This window comes from Eutrigla gurnardus (assembly GCF_963514095.1).
Source record: "Eutrigla gurnardus genome assembly, chromosome: 21".
NCBI classification, from domain to species: domain Eukaryota; kingdom Metazoa; phylum Chordata; class Actinopteri; order Perciformes; family Triglidae; genus Eutrigla; species Eutrigla gurnardus.
In genome coordinates, this window is record NC_139932.1 from 19,454,292 (window position 1) to 19,466,724 (window position 12,433).

At 45.3% G+C, this 12,433-nt stretch overlaps 1 protein-coding gene across 2 annotated transcripts in view; it reads left to right on the forward strand.

Moving 5' to 3' along the window:
* The window catches only part of ptprz1b (protein tyrosine phosphatase receptor type Z1b), a 43,018-nt gene that overhangs the window by 22,378 nt on the left and 8,207 nt on the right, over positions 1–12,433 (forward strand). The window contains exons 4-19 of one of the 2 annotated variants that reach the window (XM_084039422.1): positions 1,225–1,376; positions 1,472–1,567; positions 1,658–1,724; positions 1,910–2,067; positions 3,093–3,240; positions 4,496–4,680; positions 5,702–5,828; positions 5,912–5,952; positions 6,266–6,712; positions 6,798–6,966; positions 7,581–7,820; positions 8,457–9,821; positions 10,012–10,156; positions 10,259–10,350; positions 10,433–10,518; positions 11,812–11,832. In XM_084039422.1, the coding sequence (XP_083895548.1) occupies positions 1,225–1,376; positions 1,472–1,567; positions 1,658–1,724; positions 1,910–2,067; positions 3,093–3,240; positions 4,496–4,680; positions 5,702–5,828; positions 5,912–5,952; positions 6,266–6,712; positions 6,798–6,966; positions 7,581–7,820; positions 8,457–9,821; positions 10,012–10,156; positions 10,259–10,350; positions 10,433–10,518; positions 11,812–11,832 (3,539 nt within the window). The remainder of the gene's footprint in view (positions 1–1,224; positions 1,377–1,471; positions 1,568–1,657; positions 1,725–1,909; positions 2,068–3,092; positions 3,241–4,495; positions 4,681–5,701; positions 5,829–5,911; positions 5,953–6,265; positions 6,713–6,797; positions 6,967–7,580; positions 7,821–8,456; positions 9,822–10,011; positions 10,157–10,258; positions 10,351–10,432; positions 10,519–11,811; positions 11,833–12,433) is intronic. The other variant, XM_084039423.1, reaches the window with a different exon arrangement.

The following is a 12,433-nucleotide window of genomic DNA, read 5'->3' on the forward strand; positions in this document are numbered from 1 at the left end:
AGCAGGTATGAGAGGTTATTGTGCATAGATTTGTAGTTTTTTAGCATGTGTACATCCCTCAGAGCAGAATACCTACTCAAAGCCTGATCTGAAAAAAAGGGTCGGCTTGTCAATATTATTGCAACATCTCAAGATGTTGTATTGTAAGATGAGCAACATAAAGCAGCAACCAGAGGAAGGTCATAGATCCAATCAATGGAAATAATTTTGACATTCTTCCGGTTCTGTAATACAGAACGTCTTAATCCCAAGACGTGCAAAGAACTTTGCAGAAGCAGGAATATAAAAACAACTCTAAACTACTGACGTGTCGCGTGGAGAAAGAAGGGAGATCGATGTGGAGAGGCAGAGATGAAACTGAGCAACAAAAGAGCAGGAGGGGGGAAACATTATCCAGAGAGACGGAGCAGGGCGGAGAAATGAGGACGATGTGAAGAGACAGTGGGAGGAAAGGCAGCGTGATGTCTGGCCTGATAAACAAATGAAAGCTGTCTGAGCTATCATCACCATCTCGTCTAAGGCAGCCCGGGCCGCGAGTCCTCTATACATTAATGCCTCTAACATTAATCTCTTTCTCCGGGAAGTCGGAGAGGAAATTGCATATTAAAACAGATATTGCATAGCTGTGATATTAACAAAGAACTGTATGATCACACACTGTCGTTTAGAGCCTGTTGGGAGCTGTTCAGAACATTCAAGGCCCAAGCAAGGCAAGGGTCGACGGCCTGAGATGATTGGGCGTCGTGACTGCTTTGATCTCATCTCAGGAGATGGTGGCTCGAGTTAATTATCCCTGATATTACCGATGTCAAAGGCCAGAATATACATTCAAATAGACCAGGATATCCACGACCACATTGTTGGAGAAGCCAGAAACTTTAGAGCGACTGCTTTCCACCATCTTGAAGAAGATCCAGATTTGGACAAAGCTTTGGTCGCCGGGCGGCAACCGTCACAGCTAATTATTGGTGAAAGTCTTGTCAATCAAGAGCCCCCCAAACTTCCCCCTGATTAAGCCCGTTGTTTGTCCCTGACATCATTTCCATTCTTGCTCATTAACAAGCTTGTTTACACAAAGGTTAAACTCCTGTGTGTGTGTGTGTGTGTGTGTGTGTGTGTGTGTGTGTGTGTGTGTGTGTGTGTGTGTGTGTGTGTGTGTGTGTGTGTGTGTGTGTGTGTGTGTGTGTGTGTGTGTGTGTGTGTGTGTGTGTGTGTGTGTGTTAGTGGCCATCCACGTGGAAGGGGAGTTCTTTGTAAGTGGAGGTGGGCTGAGCTCCAGGTTCCGCGTTGGTACCATCACCTTCCACTGGGGGCGCTGCAACGCCACGTCGGATGGGTCTGAACACAGCCTGGATGGGATGAAATTCCCTCTGGAGGTACAGAAACACCAAACATCTGTTTATTGATCATTTTATTGTGCACTAATGAAGCGTGAGTTCTTCTAAACGGCTCGTTTCTTGCTCTTGTTCAGATGCAGATGTTCAGTTACGATCCAGATGGCTTCCAAAGTCTGGATGATGCTATTAGGGAAGGAGGGAGGATCGCTGCCTTAGCTGTGCTCTTTGAGGTAGATTGACTTGGAAACATCAGGCTGTTCCTCCTCAGTTAACAAAATAAAGTGATGGGATTTAAGTTTTAAAGTTTATTTTCCCCACAGATCAGCCTGGAAGACAACGAGAACTTCCGTCCTGTTATAGATGCGGTCGACACTGTCAGCAGGTTTGGTAGGTCCAGTGATTATAACTATAAAGCAAACAAACAATGATTATAGGTCTATAAATTGTCCTTATTTCATAGGCTTTTCTCTAGATGAAATGATTTGGTTTTTGATGAATATCATGACTCATGCCGTAGACTTAACACATATTTATAGTTACTAATGGGGCTTTTATGTTGTTATTTTATCCAGGTAAGAGCGGGTCGCTGGAAGCGTTCACCTTGCGGTCCTTGCTGCCTAATAACACAGATAAATATTACATCTACAACGGCTCACTAACGGCACCGCCCTGCTCCGAGACGGTGGAATGGATCGTCTTTAAACACACCGTGGCGATATCAGAAACTCAGGTCAGGAGGTTTCATCAGACATACACTCACCAACTGAACAGAACCGTCTGGAAAAATGAACAACTTGAGTAATTGGTTCTCATTCTGTCTTTTAACCCGAAGAAAAAAGCCTCTTTTTCATCTTCTGATGAAATGCCTGTATCAGGTGTAAGGAATAAAAAATAAAACATGTTTAATCATGTGAAGGCCATTAAAACATGAATCTACAATGGCTTATATTCACTTTTACAACATTTAACTCAAAGATATCACCATGAAAATCCAGCTGATTACTTAATGTTAACATAATACTTTTTCTTTGTATTACATGTTTTCTGAAATATGTTTAAATATGCTATTAGAAAATATACAAAGTAGCAAAAATAATCCTTAAATGTGTATTTTGGCTGTTTTCTTTCCACTAGTCATGGACCAGGAAGCCCAGTGAACCAGTGCATGAAATGAACCATGTTCTCTGGATATAATTGCTGCCTGTAGTGGTTGTGGCTGGGTTTCTGTAGTCGTGTGATCCGGTAACAGCCTCTCATTCAGTGACAAGACACAAGTAGACGCTGTAATGTTCCCGCAGAGTGAAGACGTTTAAGAGAAACGGCGACTTTGAATGAAATCATCTGTGTAATAATCATCTATTATGTAGCAGAGTGATGGGAAGTGAACGAGGTCGTGAAAGTGGTGGTGTTAATAGTGTGTGTGTGTGTGTGTGTGTGTGTGTGTGTGTGTGTGTGTGTGTGTGTGTGTGTGTGTGTGTGTGTGTGTGTGTGTGTGTGTGTGTGTGTGTGTGTGTGTGTGTGTGTGTGTGTGTGTGTGTGTGTGTGTGTGCATGACTGAAGCAGGGATGGCAAAGCATGACGTAGCTGACCAAATATAGAGCAGCTGTCTCTGCCCGGCACCAACACAAGCCTCTTAAACTCACTCACAGGGAGAAACAGGGAGAGATCACTCATCTGTCTGTCTCTCTGTCTGTCTCTCTGTCTGTCTGTCTGTCTGTCTGTCTGTCTCTCTGTCTGTCTCTCTGTCTGTCTCAGTTGGAGGTGTTCTGTGAGGTGATGACCATGGAGCAGGCCGGATACGTGATACTGACCGATTACCTGCAGAACAACTTCCGGGAGCAGCAGCAGTTCATGGGTCAGGTGTTTGCCTCGTACACCGGCGTGGAGGACGTTCTCACACCCAGTAAGTCTTCAACCCCAACCAGTAACGCTTGACATCTAACCATCTAAATGGCGACCTCTCAAAAGACGTTTTTGTCCCATCTCAAGCATTCATATGGCTACATTCTACTTCCTGCTTCCACCTTCAGCTCTTCGTTCTTTTTCCAGTTTCAGTCTTTTTCTCGATGCTGAGCCTGTTTTGTGCCCATAAGCCATCTAGCATCTCGTTATGTCTGCAGCTCATGGTTCAGATAACACATTTACACAATATATATATATATATATATTTTTTTTTACGTTTACATTCCCCTGAGGTTAATTTGATGCCATGCTTTTTATTTTTTTATTTTTGGGGGCTGAAAAGTCGTGTACCATCACATCACTTGTCTGCTCTCAGTGAGGTTTGGATCTAAAGCCAGGAAGGGAGTTTGATCTGGCAGAGATATGGCAGATATCCACTGAGTACTGATCAACAACCAGCTGAACTCCCTGAAGATTCAGCATATTATCATTTTGTATAAGGAAACTCCCAGAATCTCCATTTATATTCCCACCTATTGGATTTACACCACATTATGAGCAGCATAATCCAATCCCTTGCCAAAGATCAATACATTATTAATCTTAGTTTTTTTGGCATGACAGAGTATTCTTCTTTCTCTGCAGCTGTGATGCCGTCTGCAAGGTCAGCCTAGTCAGGATCATCAAAACATAAAATTCACGCAGCGCTCCATCTTCATAAAGCCGACCCTCAAGTAAAGTGGGTCTTCTGGGTTGCCGGGGAGCTTGACTTTGTAGTTCTGTGCCCCTGCTCCGCTCAGCACAGGCAATTTATTTTGCAGCTCTTTTTGAAATTGAAATAAAGTATTCAGAAATTCAGAGAGGGGTCTCTTTTAGGCTGTAACAAATTCATGCAGCCCCACACACACACACACACACACACACACACACACACACACACACTCACTCACACACACACACACACACACACACACACACACACACACACACACACACACACACACACACACCTCCCACTCATTGCTGCTCTCACCTCCTGAGCTGAGCTTTTAAAATGGATTCCCATTCTCTTCCATTTTCAATACGGTCGATTAACATCAAGTTACCTTCAGCAACACTGAGCTTAATGTGAGCCGCTGCACCGTCTCTGTGCTGTAGCTTTTCTATCTTTTTAATCTTTTTTCCCAGACTTATTGCGTTCCTGCATCACATCCAATCAATATCCAATATATCTATCACGCCCCCCCTCTCTCTAGCCTGCAGCTCGGAGCCGGAGAACGTCCAGGCTGACGCCCAGAACGACACCACCATCGTGGTGACGTGGGAGCGTCCTCGTGGGGTTTACGACACCACCATCGACTGGTACACCGTCACCTACCAGCGGCTGCAGGGCCGAGAGCCGCGCAAGCAGGAGTACCGGACCGACGGGGACCAGGATGTGGTACGGCCCATCATTTCACATCATTTTCCACAGTCATTCCTGTTTCCCCTGCAGCATGATTACTCCGTCATTTGTCAGAATTCACTCTCACATTGAGAGCGCTGTTGGAATCTGGGTTGATCAAAGCGATGGATTGATTGATTGATAGGGACCTCCTAATGGGTCACTGAGCATCCCTTTGACCAGCACTATCTGTGTATGTGTGTTTATATATATACACCTCGTATACCTCGCCCCACTTTAGTCTGCATGTTTATGCATGAAAACATTAATGAAAACCTATGAGGGGAACACCTGATCCCACCTAGATTATGACCTGATTATCATCAGTAGAGGAAGTATAAGGTGGCTTTTACACAATCGTTAGTGGAATATGTGCAACATGGAATATTATTGGAATTAGGGTGATTTAATGTCAAATACAGCATCTTCATCCCTAACAAAATATATAACCTGTGTTGAAAAGACAAAAGAAATGTAACATTACATCTGTTTTTATATGGTTTGCATTGAAAGTGGAACACCATTTCCCAGCAGACATACAGTATTTTAATCTGTACCTCCGGGATGTATTTCTTACCCGGGGGCTTGTGGAACGATTTCGGAGGAGCTCAGCTAATTTAAAAAAAAAAAAATAATAATAATAATTCAAAAAAAGACATTCACATATTTGCATTCTGGAGGAAAAATAATGAATAAATCTCGGATTACAAATTGCTCAATAACCAAGAGAGTGTCCCACCTTGGATGAACCGCCTGCACCCCTCCCCTCCCCCCAGGCGGTTAAATCCTTCACCCCACCTGCTGCGATAGAGAGAGCATGAAAACGAATTAGCAAACGAGCAGAGAGGTAGATATACCGGCAGATAGCACTGTTGAAACGGGTGGTATCGCCTCTCAAAGTGGTTGTAGCATGAATGCAAATTTGACCAAATCTACTGAAAAACCTAGACATCAACAATTCCAGGATCTTTGCTGCAACAATATCCTCTTTTTTTATATAATGAATGTGACGTTACAGGGTGCCATCATCCCCAGCCTGCTGGCTAACAGCAGCTACGTGGTCCAGGTGGTCGCTGTTTGTACCAACGGACTCAGAGGACGATGGAGTGACCAGATTATAGTGGACATGCCGTTAGAAGATCCTGGTACAAACGCTCACACACAAATAAAAACCTCACTTTCCCTACGATCGTAAGTAAGATTGTATTTCCTCCCTCTCTCTCTCTAGAAAGTGATTCAGACACAAAAGATGTGGACGGCAACAGGGAGGTAAGAGCCGTCTGTAATATCTGTGGTTTCACTCGGCTTCTTCAATCTGCTGAAGTTTGCCCTGCATTCAATCATATCGCTGAACCAAATTATTATGCAAATGATGGTAATTATGTAGGAGAGGCTTGTCAGTGAGTGTTGGAGAGCAGTACAAAAGGTTATACGGGCTTTCGCAGCGTTTTTAGGAGAAAATAACAGTAATTGTACCATTTTTCTTGTACTCTTCCACACTGCATTCATGGAGATGACTTTAGGTCTAATCGGCTGATTTTGAATGAATAACTGCTCCGCTCCTTCTTTGGTCAACCTCCAGGTCTCATCTAAAGTGAGATCGGAGACGCCGGAGAAACGGAACCAGGTGGATCCGCCTCCAGAGGATCACAGCCCCGTGGAGGAGATCCCCGTGGAGCAGACCAGAGTTTACCAGAACCTCCCGGTCCAGGTCGGCCCCCGTACCACCCCGAAGACCCCCGCTGACTCTGCCGTCCTGCAGGAGACTGGACTCAACCAGAAGGTGAAGAAAAACCCGGAGCAGAATCCGCCGGATTACGATGACGTGGATCAGAACTGGATTTACGAGGACGGCAAACAAACGCGGGGGCCGTTCACGAAAGCGGGTTTCGACGGCAACGGCGCCATCTGGTTAACCGAGGTGACGGAGCAGCCGGGCTTCCTGTTTCCAGCCGCTCGGACGACCACCCTGCCGACGATTCGCCGGCAAATCACAGAGGAGGCCTCGTTGTCCGTGTTGCCACATCAGGTTGCCCGTCGTCTTCTTTTCCTCACAGTTAACCAGACAGAAGGTTGCCTCTTTGTCTCTAAGGAACCCAATGTTGTCCTTGCAGGCCGGGGATCATGGTCCACCAGACCAAGCCCCTCCTCCCCAATCTGACCTCTACACCCCTCCTGTGGAGGACATGCAAGTCGCCGACATCTTCTATGAAGACACGGTCAACAACTCTCCGCCGGAATCCACCAACGCTCCTGCAACGTTGTCTGCTGCTGTGTTGCCAGGTCGGATTTTATTTCCCCTTTTTTTTTTGTTCACTAAAAATATCTGGTTGATACTTTGAGCAGTGCCAGGGAGGACTTTAAGCTCATAAATAATAAAATAGGAATCAGCAGAAGCCTTGTCTCCCGCTGGATGCTTTCCACCCATTCTGACGTGTTTAGATGTGGTTTTTACAGCTCCATTTAAATTTAAACTGTTTAAATTGGTAGGTTTAAATGTTTCAAATAGATCATCTTCATCTCTACTGCTATAAAAGACTGTTTACTTGCATTCAGACAAAATCTAAACGCGACTGGTCAATACTTGGACTACAAACGGAAACCAGAAAGCTTCTGAGACCAGAATCTTGTCCCGCTGCCGACAGAATCTGCATTTATGTGCAGAAATCAGTTTTATAGAGATTACTGTGGATTAAGTTGTAATCATTCTAACAAATGGCTGTTTGTTTGTTATCTCACATGAAGACAAACTAGAGTATGTATTTAAATCTCTCCATTTATTGAAGTTTTGTCATCAATTTATACATTTTCTTGTGCACATAATTGTTTTTCTTTAGTATCCTGCTTCTATTTTACGTGACATCCTCCATTACACGCATGCATTCTGTCCCCCGCAGGTAATCAAGTGTCCTCGCCGTCCTCGCCGTCCTCGCCGTCCTCTGGAGACGGCGATGCCACCGTCAGCAGACCTCTCCCACCAGAAACCATGGCCTCGGCTTCCTCCACCCCCTCGCCCCTCTGGGTCACGGCGAGGGCGGCGACCGCCAGCAACACGCTGGCTGAGTCCGTCTACCAATCGTTCACCACCTCCTCTCTCCTCAGGGTGCTGATGCACACCACCCAGCCCATGTTTAACGGTAAGGGACACTGCAGTATTTCCTGTTAAAAGTGGGCTATGGATTTATGATATGAGGGATTTGACAGTCCTGTTGGTTCTCCTGCTGCCAGGCTAATCACCGCTGTGCTCTGTGATCTCGGTGGCGTGTTGTATACATTGGCATGGTGTGGACAACGCTGCTGCTGCTGCTGCTGCTGCTGGTGGTAATCATGAATAAGCTGGCGTTGATGATGATTGGCGACTCGTATGCTTGACTCCTTCCCAAATCTTGCAGCATGTTGCGTTGCCACATGAGGTCACACTTGGAGTCCATTTGGAGACTCTGTGATTAGTCTCCTTTCGTGCACCCTTCTTCTGGGTCTGCCTTCATATCTTTGGCTCAATGGCGCTCTCTGGTGGTTGTTTTTCTTCTTCACGTCGTCATGAGGGTGCATCATCTGTTTGTCTTCACCGAGATGATTTATGAAGTCGCTTCATTCAGCAACTCAATAAATAAATAAATTCTTGGCTGTCTTCTTGCGTTTTGCGCTGCAGGCTTCTTACCATTTCCACTATCTGTGGTTCAATTCCTACCTTTTCACACAAACATATTTTCAGAGGACACATTTCAATGCTGGTGTCCTGGAAAAGTTTTTCACTTTGGCTTTTCTTCTAGCAAATACACTCACGTTGAACGTGGAGGACTCGGACATCGACCGGTCCTCTGGCTTAACCATCTCTCCCAACACGGCTAGCAAAGTGATGGTCAACCTGGCAAATCCAGCCGTCTCTCTCCCCAAACAGGGATCTGCTGATGGAGATCCGTTCACACGCCAATCAGTCAACCCACTCAGCAGTTTCCGTCCTCCTCCTGCTCTCCCTGCAGAGAACAGAAGTGGCGTTTTCTTCCACCACCAAGACAAGTCCTCTGAAGAGCACTCCGCTGTCCGTCTACACATGGATTACCTTCAGATATCTACCGCTCCGGGGTCTCAGGACCGCTTCATCCCTGAGCACTCCCTTTCTCTGCTGCCTGGAAATCCTCCAAATCAGACCGATGATGAGGAAGCCGGGACAAACAAACGTCAAGAAGGACGCAACTCCACTTTGGTCACATCTATCTTCGACTCTAAAGGTGTGACTTTGTCCCTTCCTTATAATTCAGAGGAATCCAGCACAGACTGGCCAGCAGAGGGAAGAGGATCAGGATCCGGCCTTTACAGCAACGAGCAGCTCAACCAGGAATCTGATGGAGTCACCGCAGTCGAGACTGACGTTTCTACTATTCCAAACTTCAGCTTCAAGGTGGATGATAGTCGGGAAACAGGGCTTAAGATTTACGGCGAAGCAGATGGTGAGACAGATGGGGCGGGAAGCAAATTAAGTAGCAAGAAAGCATGTGAAACGGCGGCGGAGAAAGAAATGGAGGAGAATAAAAGTGAGCTAAGTGGAGAGGAAGAAGAAAAGACAGGAACGCACCAAACTGGGGATCAGAGGGGGAGGAAAGTGGTCGGTGAAACGGATGCCAGACGGCTCGATCGCACAGCAGGCTGTGACTCTTTGGAGCAGAAAGAGGCAGAAATTGAAGCTGAAATGGGAGAGGGAAAGGGAATATACACTGAGACCGGCAGTGGGGATGAAATTGAGTCCAATTTTGGGGTTTTAAGTTGGCCTGAGGCCGCTAGTGGTTCTGGAGAAGAGGAAAAAGTACAGAAAGTCAGCGATGATGATGGAAGGGTCACGATATCTGCTGGTCACAATAAACCGACAGCACAGATCCCGCTGTTTAGTGACGGAGAAGGTCACGCTGCTGGAGCTGACTCTCCTCTGGAGGACAATAGAGAAGGAGGAGGTGATGGTAAAGTAAACGGAGCTCTGGAGAGCGAGGAAGGAGGTGATAAAGAGGATGCCGCTGTAATTGGAGAGAGTTTGCAGCAGTTCTCAAGTGCAGAAGGGTTGTTGTTTGGTCCCCTAATGGGGCGACTCGTCCCTCTGCTCAGACTGACAGGAGGCGAAGAGGTCCCACAGGAGGAAGTGGAAGGTAAATGTTACTAATGACCAGCGTTCCCTCAGCTCTGCCTCTCAGTAACAGAATGAGACGGGACAGTATGTCCATTTGCATTTATTTACGTGGTTCGGCAGCACTAATAATAATAAGTAATAATAAAACGATGGTGTTACTTAAAGAAAGGTGCCTGTTTTGACCCATCTCTGCGTCTCCTCCCTCCCAGAGGGCAGCAACAGCAGCCACGAGTCTCGGGTGGGGCTGGTCGGCGGCGTGGAGAGGGAGAAGAGGACTGTCGTCCCTCTGGCTGTCGTCTCCACGCTCACCATCCTCTGTCTGCTGGTGCTGGTGGGCATACTGGTCTACTGGAGGTACACACACACACACACACACACACACACACACACACACACACACACACACATACACATAGTATCTGCCCTTGCATGATTCTGACTCTATCTGTGTCACAGAAACTGTTTCCAGGCGGCGAATTTCTACCCAGACGACAGCACGTCAGCTAAAGTCATATCTGCTCCGTCTACACCACTGCTGCTCGCCACCGGTAACACACACACACACACACACACACACTCACAGGGCTTTACAACATGACCGCTGTGACATCATTCACTCCTTCGTTGCAGACGGACACGAGCCGCTGACGGTGAAGCAGTTTGTGAAGCACGTCATGGAGCTGCACTCCACCAACACCTTCTCCAAGGAGTTTGAGGTGTGTTCATAATCACAGATCATCAGAGAGTTGCACAACAATGTCTGAGAACTTTATTTAGAAGGAGAACATTAACATCCGCAAGATATTAAACATAAATATATATCCGTATACACACTGTCGCCCATGAAGTTGGAATATTTAGTTCTTCTGTTTATTCCTATTTAAATGCATCAGTCATCACTTTTGATTGTTTGCAATGATTACATGACGGGTCCAGGTGAAATGAATCCATGCATCACATTTGTTTGGAGCTATAGAAGACATTTGCAAATGATTCCATCTTCATGGGCGACCCTGTGAATATATAAGAGAGAAGATTCCATGAGATTCTGTTCACATCCGGTTTAACATGAATGAAGTAAAGGACTCCGTTAGTCCTGGTTCATGTGTTTAAGTAGGCGGTACATCAAAGCTTCTTAATGCTCTTCCATATCTTTATTAACATCATGTTCTTCAGCACAGTGATGAAGTGTGACTCCCACAACAACCGTTGTTTTCCTCGTTCCTCAGACTCGATGGATAAAACGTCCCGTTGCCAGCTTTCAGGCTGGCTTAGAAACGTCTCACGTGGAGTATTGACGTATCTTCAAGTCGAGCTGAAACAGCATTTATAGATTTGAGTGTCGACCTCGTGTTCGGTGACGTATTTCAGAGTGAAACGGGGTCGGCAGGCGGGACACAACGTTGCAGATTAATGGATGGATGTGATTGGTTTAAATTAGCTGATTTAATCACGTCGTATTTCATTTTCCAGGAAGAAAAAAATCCATTTTGATATAAAATACAAAGAAATGTATTTGATGTATTCTAGAATAGATGCACAACGTGACCACGGATGTTAAAAGGGTTAAATCAGCTGGACTTTAACCTTTATTTCAGAACATGTGCATGACATCCGTCACCTGTTTCCTAGCATGAACCTCCTGTAACACACAGACGGGATTCATCCACGTAATTGTCACTGTGCCGTCCTCCATTTTTGTTACAGTTTTCCTACCTTTCTCTACAGCTGCAGTAACAAAACTGCATTTTATATTGGTGTAAAGATAAATGTGTTTGCATTAACATGTTACAGTGAACAATAATGGGATATAAGATATAGATATCACACATTTCCCACTCGGCCCCGCCTCTCTGTGTGTATCTGAACCCCATAGTCCTGTACCTGCACTGACTCCCTGTCTGTCTGTCTGTCTGTCTGTCTGTCATCTCCCCTCCCCCCTCCCACTCTCCTTCCACCACCTCCACCACCATCGCCGTGCTTTCTGCATCCCCACCACCCTCCATTAGATTGTCAAAGAATCCTATGAGGTAAGACTACGGCATCGCCCCTCCCCCGGCCGCGAGGCGTCCTTTTATTCAACTTTATTCCACCTGACATCCTGTTTGATGTGATATTGATGCTAAACTTCATTTATTACTTGTTGCCAGTAATAGATATAAATGTATAGGAGTTATTAAGGATTTGAGTCTGTATAAAAAGTCAATTTACAGATATATTTAAAGGCTATGAAGCGGCATTTTACATATTTTGTTCATCCATATTTATAATTGTGTATTATATTCATATAATGATCAACCTGCTTAATGAATCCGAGGCTTTAATTCAGGTCACACACACAGTATAAGACATTTTTTACACGATCAAAACGTAACAATGAACTTAATTGAATATATTTTACTCTAAATGGGACCATCATTTAATAAATACAATAAATTGTGTTGAATATAATGAGAAGAAATAAGAAGAATGCAAGTTTAAGGCTTAAGAGCTCATTTCCTAGTTGCTTCTTCTTCCCTGTAGACACTTTGCAGTTGTATTGTAATACAATCGACGGCTACAGACCAGTAGAATATATAAAAACCAGGCGTAGCTTCCTCTGAGCCACTAACCTGGTCTTATTTGTGTTTT